Source organism: Salvelinus fontinalis, chromosome 40, assembly GCF_029448725.1.
Source record: "Salvelinus fontinalis isolate EN_2023a chromosome 40, ASM2944872v1, whole genome shotgun sequence".
Classification (NCBI taxonomy): domain Eukaryota; kingdom Metazoa; phylum Chordata; class Actinopteri; order Salmoniformes; family Salmonidae; genus Salvelinus; species Salvelinus fontinalis.
The window spans coordinates 20,050,165-20,070,394 of NC_074704.1; the positions used below are offsets into that span (position 1 = coordinate 20,050,165).

General features: G+C 44.3%; 1 protein-coding gene across 2 annotated transcripts; it reads right to left on the reverse strand.

Moving 5' to 3' along the window:
• Positions 1-5,206: 5,206 nt before the first annotated feature.
• LOC129839344 (transcription factor Sp2-like) lies at positions 5,207-19,284 on the reverse strand. Of its 2 annotated transcripts, XM_055906713.1 has the most exons (8): positions 19,184-19,284; positions 17,958-18,034; positions 10,878-11,579; positions 10,386-10,583; positions 9,434-9,719; positions 8,857-9,037; positions 8,134-8,327; positions 5,207-7,643 (listed from the first exon to the last, which is right to left on the reverse strand). In XM_055906713.1, the coding sequence occupies exons 1-8, from the start codon at positions 19,251-19,253 to the stop codon at positions 7,543-7,545; spliced, it is 1,809 nt and encodes a 602-aa protein (XP_055762688.1). In that variant the 5' UTR covers positions 19,254-19,284; the 3' UTR covers positions 5,207-7,542. The 2 variants fall into 2 exon arrangements, with proteins under 2 accessions (XP_055762688.1, XP_055762689.1); XM_055906714.1 differs by lacking the exon at positions 19,184-19,284 and having other exon boundaries at positions 17,958-19,175.
• Between the last annotated feature and the right edge of the window lie 946 nt (positions 19,285-20,230).

A 20,230-nucleotide genomic window follows, 5' to 3' on the forward strand; every position in this document is an offset into this window, starting at 1 on the left:
GTGTATTTTTACTTGAAATCCAATATTTAATAAATCTCTAGAATTGAATCTCTAGAATAGAACAGGGCTCCGGGCAGCCGAACGGAAATGGAGGAAAACTCGCCTCCCTGCGGACCTGGCATCCTTTCACTCCCTCCTCTCTACATTCTCCTCTTCTGTCTCTGCTGCTAAAGCCACGTTCTACCACTCTAAATTCCAAGCATCTGCCTCTAACCCTAGGAAGCTCTTTGCCACCTTCTCCTCCCTCCTGAATCCTCCTCCCCCTCCTCCCCCCTCCTCCCTCTCTGGGGATGACTTCGTCAACCATTTTGAAAAGAAGGTCGACGACATCCGATCCTCGTTTGCTAAGTCAAACGACACCGCTGGTTCTGCTCACACTGCCCTACCCTGTGCTTTGACCTCTTTCTCCCCTCTCTCTCCAGATGAAATCTCGCGTCTTGTGACGGCCGGCCGCCCAACAACCTGCCCGCTTGACCCTATCCCCTCCTCTCTTCTCCAGACCATTTCCGGAGACCTTCTCCCTTACCTCACCTCGCTCATCAACTCATCCTTGACCGCTGGCTACGTCCCTTCCGTCTTCAAGAGAGCGAGAGTTGCACCCCTTCTGAAAAAACCTACACTCGATCCCTCCGATGTCAACAACTACAGACCAGTATCCCTTCTTTCTTTTCTCTCCAAAACTCTTGAACGTGCCGTCCTTGGCCAGCTCTCCTGCTATCTCTCTCAGAATGACCTTCTTGATCCAAATCACTCAGGTTTCAAGACTAGTCATTCAACTGAGACTGCTCTTCTCTGTGTCACGGAGGCGCTCCGCACTGCTAAAGCTAACTCTCTCTCCTCTGCTCTCATCCTTCTAGACCTATCGGCTGCCTTTGATACTGTGAACCATCAGATCCTCCTCTCCACCCTCTCCGAGCTGGGCATCTCCGGCGCGGCTCACGCTTGGATTGCGTCCTACCTGACAGGTCGCTCCTACCAGGTGGCGTGGCGAGAATCTGTCTCCGCACCACGTGCTCTCACCACTGGTGTCCCCCAGGGCTCTGTTCTAAGCCCTCTCCTATTCTCGCTATACACCAAGTCACTTGGCTCTGTCGTATCCTCACATGGTCTCTCCTATCATTGCTATGCAGACGACACACAATTAATCTTCTCCTTTCCCCCCTCTGATAACCAGGTGGCGAATCACATCTCTGCATGTCTGGCAGACATATCAGTGTGGATGGCGGATCACCACCTCAAGCTGAACCTTGGCAAGACGGAGCTGCTCTTCCTCCCGGGGATGGACTGCCCGTTCCATGATCTCGCCATCACGGTTGACAACTCCATTGTGTCCTCCTCCCAGAGTGCTAAGAACCTTGGCGTGATCCTGGACAACACCCTGTCGTTCTCAACCAACATCAAGGAGGTGACCCGTTCCTGTAGGTTCATGCTCTACAACATTCGCAGAGTACGACCCTGCCTCACACAGGAAGCGGCGCAGGTCCTAATCCAGGCACTTGTCATCTCCCGTCTGGATTACTGCAACTCGCTGTTGGCTGGGCTCCCTGCCTGTGCCATTAAACCCCTACAACTCATCCAGAACGCCGCAGCCCGTCTGGTGTTCAACCTTCCCAAGTTCTCTCACGTCACCCCGCTCCTCCGCTCTCTCCACTGGCTTCCAGTTGAAGCTCGCATCCGCTACAAGACCATGGTGCTTGCCTACGGAGCAGTGAGGGGAACAGCACCTCCGTACCTTCAGGCTCTGATCAGGCCCTACACCCAAACAAGGGCACTGCGTTCATCCACCTCTGGCCTGCTCGCCTCCCTACCTCTGAGGAAGTACAGTTCCCGCTCAGCCCAGTCAAAACTGTTCGCTGCTCTGGCACCCCAATGGTGGAACAAACTCCCTCACGACGCCAGGTCAGCGGAGTCAATCACCACCTTCCGGAGACACCTGAAACCCCACCTCTTCAAGGAATACCTAGGATAGGATAAAGTAATCCTTCTAACCCCCCCCCCCCCTTAAAGAGTTAGATGCACTATTGTAAAGTGGTTGTTCCACTGGATATCATAAGGTGAAAGCACCAATTTGTAAGTCGCTCTGGATAAGAGCGTCTGCTAAATGACTTAAATGTAAATGTAAATGTAGTCAATACCAAAAAAAAAACTGTATTCTTACAGCTCTATCATAGGTTTGTACAACTGTAACCCCTGACCTTCTTACAGCTCTATCATAGGTTTGTTCAACTGTAACCCCTGACTTTCTTACAGCTCTATCATAGGTTTGTACAAATGTAACCCCCTGACCGTCTTACAGCTCTATCATAGGTTTGTTCAACTGTAACCCCTGACCTTCTTACAGCTCTATCATAGGTTTGTTCAACTGTAACCCCCTGACCTTCTTACAGATCTATCATAGGTTTGTTCAACTGTAACCCCTGACCTTCTTACAGCTCTATCATAGGTCTGTACAACTGTAGCCCTTGACTTTCTTACAAATCCATCATAGGTTTGTACAACTGTAACCCCTGACCTTCTTATTTTATTTAAGGTACATTAACTTTTGAAAGTCAATTGTTGTGATTTTTTTTACTTTTAATGTTATTTTATGTTTCTTCCGAGAAAATATACGTGTAGTGATGTCCTATGTTTTTTTGTTGTTATTGTATTGTCATTAGAAATGTTATAATAAGATTTTTTTTAAATACCAAAAAAGTATATATTTCTTTACAAAAAAAACAGGGAGCGTTCGCAATTGTATGCAGTTGGTGAAGTCTTCTTCTTTTTCTTCTTCTTCTTCGGTGGGGTTTATAGGCGGTTGGCATCCAACGTTATGGTGCATTACCGTCGTTTACTGTACTGGAGTGTGGGCCAGATACAGGAAGAAACTAAATCCTACCTGCCAGCTCCGTTGCTCTTGAAAAAAATTATAAAATATTTGAGACTATATCTAATGACGTTCTACTCAATATACTCTTTAAACTAATTTCTTGTATCTCCTTCTCCCTCATACTAGATCTCCGCCTCTTTCCCTCTGATACTACCCACACTGTAGCAATACATGCTCCACTGTACCTGTTTCCTGGCAATAATCACACTTTCCTGTTGGATGCTTTCCTATCACATTTAAAGGACTTTTTCAACCTGCTGTGTCCCAGCCTCTCTTCGGTCGGTGAAGTCGATATTGTTGTAATAAATTAAATCATGGTTTATATTGTTGTAAATTCATTAACTAATTAATATGAATCATCTACTGTGTACTCGCTTCGTGAGATTATTGCAAAATTGCTACATTTCTTAAAGATTAGAATGAAGTTACAATAACTTTCTAGATTAGAATTCAAAATGAAAAATTTATTTTCAGCAAATAAATTAACAAATGTAATCAAAAACAACATATTAAAACGCTTAGATTTTTCAGGCTACACCAAATCAAATCTTATTTGTTACATGCGCCGAATACAACAGGTTACAGTGAAATGCTTACATACAAGCCCTTAACCAACAATGCAGTTTTAATAAAAAATAAATAAATAAAGTAACAAATAATTAAAGAGCAGCAGCAAAATAACAATAGCGAAGGTATATACAGGGGCTACCGGTAGAGAGTCAATGTGCGGGGGCACCGGTTAGTCGAGGTAATTGAGGTAATATGTACATATAGGTAGAGTTATTAAAGTGACTATGCATAGATAATAACAGAGAGTAGCAGCAGTGTAAAAGAGAGGGGAGGGGGGCAATGAAAATAGTCTGGGTAGCCATTTGATTACAGTGGTTCTTCCTGTAAAAGTTGCGTCATACTGTAGCACACCTTGCGGGCCGCCGCAGAATTCTATGGCAAGTTATTTAACTGTCAGCCATTGTTGCCATTAATGCTAGTTTGACCACCAGAGGGCATCTTTGAGAAGCATTTGACAGTCTTCAAAATTGGCTGTACTAGAGAATTTAAAACCTTTTTTGTAAGAACATACTATATGGGATTGATTTTAAGAAATTTAGCTTAATTTGATTAATATTATGGTGTTTCTATTCCAAGAAAAACAAAACCCTCAGGGTTTCCGTTAGGACAATATGGCGCTGTACAACGTGACCGGTCGGGAGTAGGCTACAGTACTAAGACCATAACATTTCAACACCCTAATTGTAGTCTAACCAATACCCAAACGGAGATTCAGTGCTCATAAAAATGTAATTGATTTATCAAGACCAGTCCCCATGCTTGTCTCAGAGCAGCGCGAAATGGTGCTGAAATAGTTGACCACACGCAGGTAGGCTATTGCTTCAAATCCTATTGCTTCTAACTTCAATATGCTTTAAATGCCACAATGTCACAAATAATTGAACACACACAATTCCTAAAACTCTAATGCTTTACTATTTAATAATTTCTCCCCTCCGAATTCATATTCATTATATAAACACTGAACCCCCTAAGCAACGGTACTGGAATTGATCAAACTTGCAGTTTAATACATGTACAAAATTATTCTCTTTCCCTAAAAGCATAATGGTCATGACTTTGTTTTGTTTTTTTTACATGAAAGGGGGTCTTTAACTTGGCCCCGCAGACAATCGATCTGAGCTAGACTTAAGTTTCCTTGAACCCTAAAGAACATTATGTAGCAAACACACTTTTTTCCTGAAATCAACTGTCCAGACATCAAGCCATGAAGGGGATACAGTACTGAGACCCTATAGCTTGGAATCACTCAATCTTTTCAATAAATTATTTTATTTCCTCATTAGCCATGTACATTTGGCATAGGGTTTCCCAAGCTCGGCCCAAGTTTTAGTTTTTTCCCTAGCACTACACAGCTGATTCAAATAATCAAAGCTTGATGATGACTTAGACATTTGAAATCCGCTGTGTAGTCCTAGGGCAAGAACCAAAACATGCCCTCAGGGCTGGGCCCCAGGACCGAGTTTGGGAAACCCTGATTTCGCAGATGCTCTTATTCAGAGCAACTTACAGGAGCAATTAGGGTTAAGTGCCTTGCTCAAGGGCATATGAGATTTTTTTCACCTGTCAGCTCAGGGATTCTAACCAGCAACCTTTCAGTTACTGGCCCAACGATCTAGGCTACCTACTGCCCAATGTAAAACAAATGACAGCCAGGTAAATACTTGTACACAAACACACCTTTTTCAAAATTCATCCCATGGTTCTCAGTGAGGGCAATCTCTCGTGAAGGCTGATGGGACCTGGACGAAGAAGGACAACCCAGAACACAGTTTGAATGCTTTATTGGAGGGGTGGGTGACTGTAAAAAAGGAGCAAGCACCTGTAGTAAGCGCCTTAATACAAGTTATAAAAGATGGGCAATAGCTGAATATCTGAGGACTCCTGTTAATCAAAGGAAGTCTGAAATGGCACCCTATTTCCTATAGAGTGCACTACTTCTGACCAGAGACCATAGAGCTGTGGTTGAAAGTAGTGCACAATATAGGGATTAGGGTGCCAATTCAGACACAAACAGGATCTGTATCTATTACTGTAGTAGATCAGGTTTAGAGAGGGAAAAGCACCTGGTTCACTGAGACCAACATTAGGACCTTTTCAGTTTAGGTAAAATAACTCATCCACTGATCATTACTTAAAAATCAAATAAAAATCACACATTTTCAACCTGGGCTCAAGTCAGTGCACATAAACATCGGCATTATGTAACATAAGTTAGACAAAAATAAAAGGAATTATACAAATGCCTTTCCCTGGAAATTAGACAGAAATCTCTTTAAATACTGGGTGCAACTGTCTAAGGCAACTTTAAATTCGATAGAAAAGGGATCATCTAGAAGTAATGGTGTACAAAGCAGGAATGAAGCTATACAATGTCACATTATGCATTCTCCTTTCACACTGTACAGAGTCCACTTCCTTCAGCTCTGGCCAGGCCAGCCAAAATACAAGGCAGTGTAACTTTCTATCCTACATTTTACTGTGTCTCCCAGACACATTGTATATACACATTCAGGACATACAAGACAAACATAAATATGAGCAGGACTTTCTTTCCGTCCCCCAAGGCCCAGTTTAGGCATCCAGACATACTGGACACGATTTTTCTATTGGCTATTCAATGAAATGTTGATCTCATTTTAAAATGCATGAGGATCATTTTATTGTTGGGGGACATTTATAAATCTTTCCGATTAGTTCATAAAACATTTTAAAGAAAAATAGTAAAAATGTACGCTGTTATGCAGTTAGCTACATAAACAGTCAATATGTATTCATTGAACAGAACATATTGAGTAAAGGTTAATTGCTGGTGTTCTTCCTCGAGTGTTAAAGGAATTGAAACACCAGAAACCTTAGATAAATAATAGTAGATAGCTTGTCAATTTGTATGTCATATGAAGCGGAAATGTTTTATCACACATATTTGCCTCAAACGGATCTTAATGTAGATCATAATAAACAAGTTATGACAGGCCCGAGAAAGCATTTTAATGTCGATTATTTGCATCTTATGGCATGATTGTCATGCCAGAACAATATCTGGAACATATTTAGTTAATATCATAACGATATACACATAGCAATGCACTACATTTAAACTCATAAGGATGGAGTGTGTATTCAAAATAAATGTGTAACTCTTCACTCAAACAAAAAATGCCAAAACCTAATTTACATTTTCATATTTGATATAAAAAAAACTCCCGAAAAGGGTATTATGTCTGAACATCATAAATATCTATATTTGCCCATGTATGTGCGAATGTATGTTTGTGCGCACATACACAAAATCTTTTGCCAACTTGGGTTTTCAGAGTCTGGAACTGTGTAAGGTTTCAAAGTGGTCACCAAGGCCTCACAGGTATGTAGGTTCATTCCAACCAAATCATTTATTTGTTGAAACATCTATAATAGTACTTTGATATTGAACAAGAATAGAATTACAAATACTGTTCAAACCATGTAAAAGGATATGCATGTAGTGCAATTTACTGAAAAGGATTTGTTTGACTGAAAAAAGTACCTTGGATACCCGTGGGGCTTGAGGATCAACTTAGAAAAAAAACTTATTCTGGAGCTTCAACAACAATAATATTTGTTATTATTAACATTGAAAAGAATAAAACATGAAAAAACAAGAAGGGGCAAGAGTGGCTGGGGTCTCCTTTGGGCTCGGGTACTTTGGTAGACTAAATCTATCCGTTTTTCTCTCATTCCTCCCTCAGGCCTTGTGACTGGATATGGTGCTCAGAGCATGAGGTCATCAGAACACAGCAGCCACGCTTGCCTATCTTTCTGGGAGACCGCCTTTCGCTGTTCTACACATTCGGCCTATGTAGGTAAGCCTGCTGTCCGTAATTATATATATATATATTTTATCATTAATAAATTGACTGGAACAGTTGAGTCCGTGGGGGGAGGATTGGTATGTACACCAGGCTACGAAGCCTCTGAGGGGGGAGTAAGGAGAAGAGGGCGTATGGGGCGTTTTTGGGGTTCACCCATCATGAGACTACCCTCTTGGCATCCTCTCTTGCGGCCCTCTATGGGGTTTAGTTCATCAGGGTATGTCTGTGTATACAGTCGGTATACAGCACAGCTCACAAGTTCTTGGTGTTTATGTGTGTTTTGTAATGCTTCGTGAGATGGTCGCTCCTCATGAACCGTTTCTGACACTGGTTGCACTCGAAGCGCTTGTCTCCTGCAAGGAAAAGACAGAATAAATGAGTGGTTTAATTTTCCTGCATAACAAAACTATGAAAGAGCAATACCATCCTTCTCTGCTGCAAGGGAATCTCTGCAACAAATCTGAGTGCCTGCTTGAGTCCTGAAAACTTAAGCAAAACTTAACACACTGTATGTTACTGTACTGCTTGAGTCCTGACATGTGGTGAACACAATGGTGTATTAGAATGATTTGGCGTATGGAGTATTGTCGACTGACTTGTGCTAACTTTGCTGTGTACATACCTCCTCTGTGTGTGTCCTGGGGTGTGTTCAGTAGGTGGAAATTTTTTTGAAAACAGGGGCGGTACTATCTGAACTTGTCTAATAAGAACACAGGATTGTCATTATCCATTGCAAAACGTTTTGCTACGGTGCTCTTTACTGAACATGACCCAGTGTGTGTTGCAGACTGACCTACATTCATCCTACAGTGTGTATCAGCGTGTCTCCTGCGGTGGACAGACCTGTGTGTGTCCTGGCGTGCCTCTGCAGCTCGTCGCTGCGCGTGAAGCGTTTGCCGCAGAAGACCCAGTTGCAGACGAAGGGCCGCTCGCCGGTGTGCAGGCGCACGTGGGCCCGGAGGAGTGACGTTTTCCGGAACGTCTTCTCGCAGCCCGGGATGTGACAGATGTGCTTCCTCTTCCCTACCTCGCCGGGCCTGCACAACACAGAAAACACAAACTTAACTACACTATATATACACAAAAGTATGTGGTCACCCCTTCAAATGAGTGGATTTCGCTATTTCAGCCACACCTGTTATTGACAGATGTATAAAATCAAGCACACCGCCACGCAATCTCCATAGACAAACATTGGCAGTAGAATGGCCTTACTGAAGAGCTCAGTGACTTTCAACGTACCACTGTCATAGGATGCCACCTTTCCAACAAGTCAGTTCGTCAAATTTCTGCCCTGCTAGAGCTTCCCCGGTCAACTGTAAGTGCTGTTATTGTGAAGTGGAAACGTCTCGGAGCAAAAACGGCTCAGCCGGGTAGTGGTAGGCCTCACAAGCTCACAGAATCACCAAGTGCTGAAGTGCGTAAAAATCGTCTGTCCTCGTTTGCAACACTCACTACAGAGACTTTCCATTTTGGTAAAAAAAAAAATGGTTTTATACTGTATATAATGCTTTTTCCCACCAGGTGCTCAGGCCTGTCTCTAGTTTGCTAGTAAGAGCCACTTGCCTCTTCTCGGAGTCCTTACAGTTGGGGCAGGTGCAAGCCATGCGGCGTTTCTTCTCCCCAGGCTGGCCCTGCAGCTCCAGAGCCAGAGTCTGCTCCATCTGCATCTGGTGGCCCTGGGAGGTCACGCCGCCCAGCTGGAGGGTCCCGCCCTGCACCGTCTGCACTGTCAGGTGCTGCTGCCCTGAAAGAACAGTAGAGAAACTTTAACATCTTGCACATGTATAATAAACATATATTGTACATATATAAAGCTACTTTACACAGACATCCACACCCCAATCCACACACACACATACTGACACATGACCACTGACACACAAATGCAGGCCTCCATTGGCTTGCTAAAAGTCCATTGGAATGAAAACCGTTTTTAAAGGAAGACAGTATGGAAATAGAGTTGATATGGTCAAGCACTTTTTATATTTGTCCCGAACATACAGTACACACACACACACACACACACACACACACACACACACACACACACACACACACACACACACACACACACACACACACACACACACACACACACACACACACACACACACACACACACACACACACACACACACACCTCCTGCGTTAGTGATGGTGACGGGCACTCCTTGCACCTGGACCCCGTTGATGTTTATAGTCTGCACGGCCTGGCCCGCTGAGGAGAGCTGGGCCGCGTTCAACGCTATCATCCCCCCCGCCGGAGCTATTTTTGGTAGGGTCCTCTCCTTCCTGCCCCCCGCCAGTGTTCTCTTGGTGGCCCCCACGGACGATAGGGTGGTGGTGACCATGCCGGAGGGCGTGGAAACTGTGGTTTCCTGGAGCTGCACAGTCTGCCATTCGCCTGATGCCGTTTTGATCAGCAGCTGAGAGGAGCACAGGGGTGTCAGACTAACATGGAACAAGTCTGTCAGATTAGACACATTTCTGTACTAAAGGCCCACTTCCACTTTTATGGTGTGCAATCAAGACTCAATCATGAACACTCTTACTGACAGTTGTGGTTGCTTCGCGTGATGTATTGTTGTCTATAACTTCTTGCCCTTTGTGCTGTTGTCTGTGCCCAATAATGTTTGTACCATGTTTTGTTGCTGCTACCATGTTGTTGTCATGTGATGTTGTCTTAGGTCTTTCTTTATGTAGTGTTGTCTCATGTCGTGATGTGTGTTTTGTCCTATACTTTTATTTTTAATCCCAGCTCCAGTCCCCGCAGGCCTTTTGCCTTTTGGTAAGCCGTCATTGTAAATAAGAATTTGTTCTTAACTGACTTGCCTATTTAAAAAGGTTACATACACAAAAATACAAATAAATAAACATGTGGGTAGCCTGGAGTGAGTGTAGAGAGGTGGTGTGCATGCAGCATCTGTAAGAGTATTGTGTATGTGATCTGTGTGCATGACTACAGTGGCAACTTCAGACTGACCAATCTACAAATCACCTCGCATCCTAACTAACTACTCTGAGTAACTCCTATATCTGTCAGTTTGCTGAGAGAACTACATTGATGATCTTCTAACAACTTGTGTGTGTACCTGAGTGGGCTCTGGCTGCAGGCTGGGTGCAGGCTGTCTCTGGGGGACCTGAGGCAGGGTGGCGGAGGCGGCCTGCACCACCTTCAGGGCCTGCTGGGGGATCTGGACCACCTGCTGCTCCTGTTTCTGCTGCACCAGTTGCACCAGTTGCTGCTGGCCCGACCCGGTGTTCTGCACGATCAGGAGCTGGTTACCCGCCTGGGGAGAACACCGAGAGAGCAGCAATGAGACACAGACCTAAATCTGTCCAACACTTACTCATACAGGGACCCCAATACTGGAGGTTGAAGGGGTGATAGAGTAGGATAACCCTCATGTAAAGCATAGCACTTTGAGTTTGAGAAATACAGATGAAATCATTACTCATTTACACTCACAAGCATTGTAGACACATTCAGTAATTAGTACCCATTTGTAGCCCAATCAAGCAAGTGAACTAGTCGACAAGTCATGGTTGACCCTACACCAAATGCAGCAGAACAACAAATATACCTGAATAATATTCTCCCCGGCTTCTAACAATATCGTCTCCATCTGCTCAGGGGGCGGAGAGGTGGTCTGTGGTGGAGGGGCTGCTGCCACCAGCTTCTTCCTTCCTCGTCTGCCCTTCGTTGGAGGGGGAGGAGCTGCCGCTGGCTCCTCTCCGGTGGCTACGTTGAGGGGCAGCATGAGCCCGCTGGGCAGCCGCACCACGTTGGCTGCATTGGGTTTCCGTCCCCTGGGGGACGGCTTGATGGCCACCGTCTTCTGTGGGGTGATGGGCGCGGTAGCGGGCTGCGGCTGGGGAACCGTCATGGGCGTGGTGATGATGGCCTGGTTGGTACCCGGGATAAGCTGGATCTGTCCGCCCTGCTGCATCATCTGGATGGTCTGTGTGCCTCCCAGCTGCGGCATCACCTGGTACTGGATGTTGGATGTTTGATTCGAGCGGCCAGGGCTCTGCTGGATGGTGAGGACGATGGGGGTGCCGGGGCTATTGGAGCCCAGGCCCGCTGGCAGCTGGATCACATTTCCTTTAGCGGACAGGAAGCCCAGGTTTTTGGGAGGGGCGGGGGCGATGGGGGCGGGCTTGATGGGGAGGAGACGGCGAGGTTGGGGTTGGGCAGGAGGGGCGCTGACAGGGACCTGAGCGGCAGGGGGGCCAATCTTACTGCAGGTGGCGGCCAGGAGGGCGAGTGGGGAGGGCTGGGAGTCCTGTACAGGATAAGAGAGAGTGAGAGAAAGAGAGAGAGAGACAAATGGTTAGGGGTGGAACGAGTCGGACACAAAGGATTTACTGCTGATACCAGACCCGGGCGAAATCCCCGTCATTCGCATGAAGAAGCGATGCCGTTACAGGGGACACAGGTCAGGTGCCTTGTGAGAATTCGTCGGTGAGTGGGTAACCCGCCTCTACCATCCGTCCTATTGGCCAACGTCCAGTCATTGAAGAATAAACTGGATGAGCTCTGTTCAAGACTATCCTACCAACGGGACATTAAAAACTGTAATATCGTATGTTTCACGAGTCGTGGCAGATCGACGACATGGATAATATCCAGCTGGCTGGGTTTTCTGTGCATCGGCAAGACTTAACAGCTGCCACCGGTAAGACAAGGGGTGGTGGTCTATGTCTATTTGTCAATAACAGCTGGTGCGCAAAATCTAATATTAAGGAAGTCTTGAGGTTTTGCTCGCCTGAGGGTAGAGTATCTCATGATAAGCTGCAGACCACGCTATTTACCAAGAGAGTTTTCATCTATATTTTTCATAGATGTCTATTTACCACAACAAACCGATGCTGGCACTAAGACCGCACTCAACGAGCTGTATAAGGCCATAAGGAAACAAGAAAATGCTCATTGAGGGGCAGTACTCCTAGTGGCCGGGGACTTTAATGCAGGTAAACAAATCCTTTTTTACCTAATTTCTACCAGCATGTTACATGTGCAACCAGAGGGAAGAAAAAATCTAGACCACCTTGACTCCACACACAGAGACGCGTACGAAGTTCTCCTTCGCCCTTCATTTGGCAAATCTGACCATAATTCTATCCTCCTGATTCCTGCTTACAAGCAAAAACTAAAGCAGGAAGTACCAGCGACTCGTCCAATACGGACGACTGTGATTACGCTTTCGATAGCCGATGTGGGTAAGTCCTTTAAACAGGTCAACATTCACAAGGCTGCAGGGCCAGACGGATTACCAGGACGTGTACTACAAGCATGCACTGCGCTGACCAACTGGCAATTGTATTCACTGACATTTTCAACCTCTCCCTGACCGAGTCTGTAATACCTACATGTTTCAAGCAGACCACCATAGTCCCTGTGCCCAAGAACACCAAGGTAACCTGCCTAAATGACTACCAACCCGTAGCACTCACGTCGGTAGCCATGAAGGGCTTGAAAGGCTGGTCATGGCTCACATCAACACCATCATCCCTGAAACCCTAGACCCACTCCAATTTGCATACCACCCCAACAGATCCACAGATGACGCAATCTATATTGCACTCCATACTGCCCTTTACTACCTGGACAAAAGGAACACCTACGTGAGAATGCTGTTCATTGATTACAGGTCAGCGTTCAACACCATAGTGCCCTCAAAGCTCATCACTAAGCTAAAGACCCAGGGACCAAACACCTCCCTCTGCAACTGAATCCTGGACTTCCTGACGGGCCGCCCCCAGTTGGCAAGGGTAGGCAACAGCACATCTGCCACGCTGATCCTCAACACGGGGACCCCTCGGGGGTGCGTGCTTAGTCCCCTCCTGTACTCCCTGTTTACCCACGACTGCGTGGCCAAGCATGTCTCCAACATTATCATTTGCCAATGACACAATAGTGGTAGGCCTGATCACTGACAACAATGAGGCAGCCTATAGGGAGGAGGTCAAAGGCCTGGCAGTGTGGTTCCAGGACAACAATCTCTCCCTCAAGGTGATCAAGACAAAGGAGATGATCGTGGACTACAGGAAAAGGAGGGCCGAGCACGCCCCATTCTCATCAACAGGGCTGTAGTGGAGCAGGTTGAGAGCTTCAAGTTGCTTGGTGTCCACATCAACAACAAACTAACATGGTCCAATCACACCAAGACAGCCGTGAAGAGGGCACGACAAAACATATTCCCCCTCAAGAGACTGAAAAGATTTGGCTTGGGTCCTCAGATCCTCAAAAGGTTCTACAGCTGCAACATCGAGAGCATCCTGATTGGTTGCATCATTGCCTGGTACGGCAACTGCTCGGCCTCCGACCGCAAGGCACTACAGCGTGTAGTGCGAACGGCCCATTGCATCACTGGGGCCAAGCTTCCTGCCATCCAGGACCTCTATACCAGGCGGTGTCAAAGGAAGGCCCTAAAAATTGTCAAAGACTCCAGCCACCCTAGTCATAGACTGTTCTCTCTGCTATCGCACAGCAAGCGGTCTAGGTCCAAGAGGCTTCTAAACAGCTTCTACCCCCAAGCCATAAGACTCCTGAACATCTAGTCAAATGGCTACCCAGACTATTTGGAGTGCACCCCCCACCCACCCTTTACACCACTGCTACTCTCTGTTGTCATCTATGCATATTCACTTAAATAACTCTACCTACATGTACATACTACCTCAACTATCCGGATCCCCCACACATCGACTCTGTATTGGTACCCCTCTGTATATCATCTCACTATTGTTATTTTACTACTGCTCTTTAATTACTCATAGTTATCCATATTTTTTTCAAACTGCATTGTTGGTTAGGAGCTTGTAAGTAAGCATTTTACTACACTTTACTTTTAGTCTACACCTGTTGTATTCGGCGCATGTGACTAATACAATTTGATTTGAAACACAAGAAACCAGCAAATTTCATAAAAGGTTGTGGTGGCAGTAGAAGGCACAGCGGCAACAGGAAAAACCCTGGTACTTTATCACTAATATATGGTAAAGAATGCAAGCGACTTCAATGGCTAATTTCTCTGAACATAGGAAAAAAACATCACCCGATTCTCTCTCTCTCTCACACACACACACACACACACACACACACACACACACACTTCCCACTCCTCTTTCTACTCAACTAGTCTAAAGGCCAGTTTTATTGCTTCTTTAATCACTAAAGTTTTCAGCTGTGCTAACATAATTGCAAAAGGGGTTTATAATAATCAATTAGACTTTTAAAATGATAAACTTGGATTAGCTAACACAACGTGCCATTGGAACACAGGAGTGATGGTTGCTGATAATGGGACTCTGTATGCCAATGCAGATATTCCATAAAAATAAAAATCAGCCGTTTCCAGCTACAATACAGTTGTGGCCAAAAGTTGAGAATGACACAAATATTAATTTTCACAAAGTCTGCTGCCTCAGTTTGTATGATGGCAATTTGCATATACTCCAGAATGTTATGAAGAGTCATCAGATGAATTGCAAAGTTCCTCTTTGCCATGCAAATGAGCTGAATCCCCAAAAAACATTTCCACTGCATTTCAGCCCTACCACAAAAGGACCAGCTGACATCATGTTAGTGATTCTCTCGTTAACTTTTTATGAATGGGGGGCAGTATTGAGTAGCTTGGATGAATAAGGTGCCCAGAGTAAACTGCCTGCTACTCAGGCCCGGAAGCTAATACATGCATATTATTAGTAGCTTTGGATAGAAAACACTCTGAAGTTTCTAAAACTGTTTGAATGATGTCTGTGAGTATAACAGAACTCATATGGCAGGCAAAAACCTGAGAAAAATCCAACCAGGAAGTGGGAAATCTGAGGTGTGTAGGTTTTCAAGTCTTTGCCTATCCAAGATACAGTGTAAATTTGGTCCGATTGCACTTCCTAAGGCTTCCACTAGATGTCAACAGTCTTTAGAACCTTGTTTCAGGCTTCTACTGTGAAGGGGGAGAAAATAAGAGCTGTTTGACTAAGAGGTCTGGCAGAAGGCCATGAGCTAAATCATGCGCGCGGCCGTGAGAGCGAGCTGCGTTCCTCTTCATTTCTAAAGACAAAGGAATTGTCCGGTTGAAACATTATTGAAAATTTATGATAAAAACATCCTAAAGATTGATTCTATACATCGTTTGACATGTTTCTACGAACCGTAATGGAACTTTTTGACTTTTCGTCTGGACTAAGGTATGCCTGCGCCTCATGAATTTGGATTTATGAACTAAACGCGTGAACAAAAAGGAGGTATTTGGACATAAATGGACTTTATCGAACAAAACAAACATTTATTGTGGAACTGGGATTCCTGGGAGTGCATTCCGATGAAGATCATCAAAGGTAAGTTAATATTTATAATGCTATTTCTGACTTCTGTTGACTCCAGAACATGGCAGGTACCTGTATGGCTTGTTTTGGTGCCTGAGCGCTGTACTCAGATTATTGCATGGTGTGCTTTTTTGAAATCTGACACAGCGGTTGCATTAAGGGGAAGTATATCTTTAACACAGGTGTGAGTGTTGACGAGGACAAGGCTGGAGATCACTCGGTCATGCTGATTGAGTTCGAATAACAGACTGGAAGCTTCAAAAGGAGGGTGGTGCATGGAATCATTGTTATTCCTCTGTCAAACATGGTTACCTGAAAGGAAACACGTGCCATCATCATTGCTTTGCACAAAAAGGGCTTCACAAGCAAGGATATTGCTGCCAGTAAGATTGCACCTAAATCAACCATTTATCGGATCATCAAGAACTTCAAGGAGAGCGGTTCAATTGTTGTGAAGGATTCAGGGCGCCCAAGAAAGTCCAGCAAGCGCCAGGACCGTCTCCTAAAGTTGATTCAGCTGCGAAATCGGGGCACCACCAGTACAGAGCTTGCTCAGGAATGGCAGCAGGCAGGTGTGAGTGCATCTGCACGCACAGTGAGGCAAAGACTTTTGGAGGATAGCCTGGTGTCAAGAAGGGCAGCAAAGAAGCCACTTCTCTCCAGGAAAAACATCAGGGACAGACTGATATTCTGCAAAAGGTACAGGGATTGGACTACTGAGGACTGGGGTAAAGTCAATTTCTCTGATGAATCCCCTTTCCGATTGTTTGGGGCATCTGGAAAAAAGCTTGTCCGGAGAAGACAAGGTGAGCTCTACCATCAGTCCTGTGTCATGCCAACAGTAAAGCATCCTGAGACCATTCATGTGTGGGGTTTCTTCTCAGCCAAGGGAGTGGGCTCACTCACAATTCTGCCTAAGAACACAGCCATGAATAAAGAATGGTACTAACACATCCTCCGAGAGCAACTTCTCCCAACCATCCAGGAACAGTTTAGTGACGAACAATGCCTTTTCCAGCATGATGGAGCACCTTGCCATAAGGCAAAAGTGATAACTAAGTGGCTCGGGGAACAATACATCCATATTTTGGGTCCCAGACCTTAATCCCATTGAGAACTTGTGGTCAATCCTCAAGAAGCGGGTGGACAAACAAAACCCCACAAATTCTGACCACCTCCAAGCATTGATTATGCAAGAATGGGCTGCCATCAGTCAGGATGTGGCCCAGAAGTTAATTGACAGCATGCCAGGGCGGATTGCAGAGGTCTTGAAAAAGAAGGGTCAACACTGCAAATATTGACTCTTTGCATCAACTTCATGTAATTGTCAATAAAAGCCTTTGACACTTATGAAATACTTGTAATTATACTTCAGTATTGCATAGTAATATCTGGCAAAAATATCTAAAGACACTGCAAACTTTGTGGAAATTAATATTTGTGTCATTCTCAAAACTTTTGCCCACGACTGTAGTCATTTTCAACATTAACAATGTCTACACTGTATTTCTGATCAATTTCATGTTATTTTAAATGGGGGAAAAACTGATTTTCTTTCAAAAATAAGGACATTTCTAAGTGACCCCAAACTTTTGAACGGTAATATTATATATTAGAAACGTTGAAGAAACAATACTCCAAGCAGCAGCTCCATACTACTTGTTAGAGCTAGAGAACTGATACTGTATACTGGTTGTTGGGGTGGGCTTGGCGTGGGGGGGTCCGTGGGTGGCTTTTGATAATTTTATTGGATTCCTCATGTCTTTCTCATTGTTAGGAATAATTATGGTCATAATTCGATGTTAGGTACTATAATTATTGAAGATATGAATCTTATAAATTAAAATGGCCAATTTGGGTGCCATCAATCGGCTTTACTTCTCAGATATCAAATTATATTGCAACAAAATGTTTCAGGAATGCTAATCTTATCCATTTCTAACTACAGAAACGATTTCTGAACAATCGGAGATGGTGGGTGTCAATGCTCTTTCTTGTGCTTTTTGAAGTGGAGTGACTCTTGGGGCAGCAAAGCTTGGAGAAAAAGTTTTTTTTTAAAAAACAAATAGAGAGTTTATCATGAATTTCACACAGCCCTAGGTGGAACACAGTTTACATACAGGAGGTTAAGCTACATCTCACCATTGGCAACCAATAAAATACATAAACTGCAAACTTCATGATTCACAAAAGGATGGCATTGCTGGACTCAGTATTCAAGCTTTAGTCAAATAATGAACCCCTTGGTTACTTTTAAGACACCACTGCGTGATATTTACACATCCGAGAACTACCGAGGACAAGCAGGAAGTAGTCTAGCTGTGACTCACTTGAGAGGAAGTGGCAGAGGGTTGGAGATACTCGCTGGGACTGACAGCAACAGTGGTGGCCATACTGTCCTGTTGATCTGCAACATACATGGAAACACACATTGCATATACAGTACTGTAAATAGTCGAACACATTTCAAGTACCAAAAATAATGCAAGTCACTGTCAATACGTCTGCTGCAGAGATTCAGGAAATTATTAAATCCGAGGGAGCTGTTTTGCCCTAAACGCATGCAAAGGTATTCAAATAAGACACAGTACACAAAGGAAAATGGGCACTGCAACTCTAATTGATTAGTTGTGGCTGGCTAGCTACCACCCCGTGAATGCCAGTCACATCAGACTTTGGCGTACATTGTAACCTTTAATCCGTACTAAAAGGGCGGGTCTATGCCAATAAAAGATAGTCATACTCATGCATTGCCAACTACAACTCCTCGTCTACGAAGTACAGAATTAAAAGTCGCTAAAAAATACAGTATGCTAGCTAGCAAATGGGCACAGCAGAGGGCTACTACTTGTGTACAGTGAGTTGGTGACTACTGTATTTGGCTGAATTCTCACGCAATCTCACAAATAGCTCAAGCATGATAATGTATCGCGAGAGTATTAATACAAAAATTGGACTGTACAAATAATATGCACTGTGGATTATTGGGATCAATTGCAATCGTGACCAATGTGACTGTCTCTTTAAAATCTGATATTTCATGCTTAGAATTTTTTGGGGAGCGCGGCCTGAAAATAGCGCCGCCATCAAACGTACACAGATAGCTTCTTGCAAGCGAAATGGTTTGCTGGCTAACTGGCAGTCAGAAATGAAACAATTAGCTAGCATTGCAAATACTTTCTCGTGCAGCTGACTTTTCAAAGTGAGTGGAACAGACAGCCCATTGCGATACGTGCATGTGGAATTTGTTTTAATGTGAAATATCGAAAATGATTAGCATCAATGTATAGCTAACGGTAGCTGAAATTACAAACAGGATTCAGCTTTACTGGCTAGTATGCTAAGCTAGATACGCGTAGCAAATCAAACTCTTTGATACTGAAAAAAAGGCAGCCCTTTTCCGGAAGTGCATAGCTGGCTTGCACAATGCTCCTACTCAACCTCAAACATAAGGAATTTCCAGCACAAACTGTTCGATGTGTTTTCTTTAACACAGACCAAATTGTTTTACGAAGTACAATGTAATATAAACACCAATGTTTTAATTCCTACCCACCGCTCATGACGAAACTCGCTCTCCGTGAGCCTTCAAGAGCAAGCCCCTGGAAGATTCCGCCCACGCTCATGGACCAATCCACGCGCTGTTGTTGAATGAAGGATGCCCAGGCCAGCCAGTAGACACGAGCTTTCAATGTGATTGAAATTCTATTTAGCCAATGAAAAGCCTGAAACCTCACACAACCGTCGATGGACGCTATTTTAACCAATGGAGTATATAGATTATGGTCAATGGGGTGGGTTTTAAGGGAAAAGGTGGACCAGGCAAAGGGCCTATTATAATGGTTTAACATTTAAATGACGTCTATAATGTCCAATAAGAGCTCTATGGGACAAATCGGTCAAACTCAGAATGACATCCATTTTGATCAATGAGCTTGTTTTAAGCCATTTGCTTCAGGTAATACCTGCGACAAAGCACAGATACAATATGTTATTAGAATGGATAGGCTATACTCAGTCTGTCATAGTCAACACACAATAAGGCTTACGGATGACGAGGTATGAAGGCAGTGCTGATAAGGGCACAGGGCAAGCTGTTACAAACTTGTTTCTGTCACTCAAACTAAATTACAGCTGATCTGTAGTGATGTAGATCCTCAGGTAATCTATAGTAATAACATGTGCATGTTTTCTAAATACTCACCTACACCTATGTGAATATCCCAGTATTAAAACATTATAGTACCACTTTACACTAGCACCTGGTGGCCTACCATTTTTAGTCTGATTTGATATATGACATGGATAATACGCCTATAGAGCAGGGGTATTCAAGTCTTACCCTACAAGGTCCGGGAGGCCTGCAAGTGTTCTGTTCTACCTGATCATTCATTTTACCACCTCGTCTAAATCAGTCCCTGATTAGAGGGGAACAATGAAAACAAGCAGTGGAACTAGCTTCAAGGTCCAGAGTTGAGTTTGATGTGTATAGAGTATGGGCAAGAATTTGAAACCAGTCAGCAACAAAAGACCAGTTCATGGTTAGGGTCATTTCCATTTCAACACAATCAGTAAAACAATTATACAAAAAATTCAGCTCAGA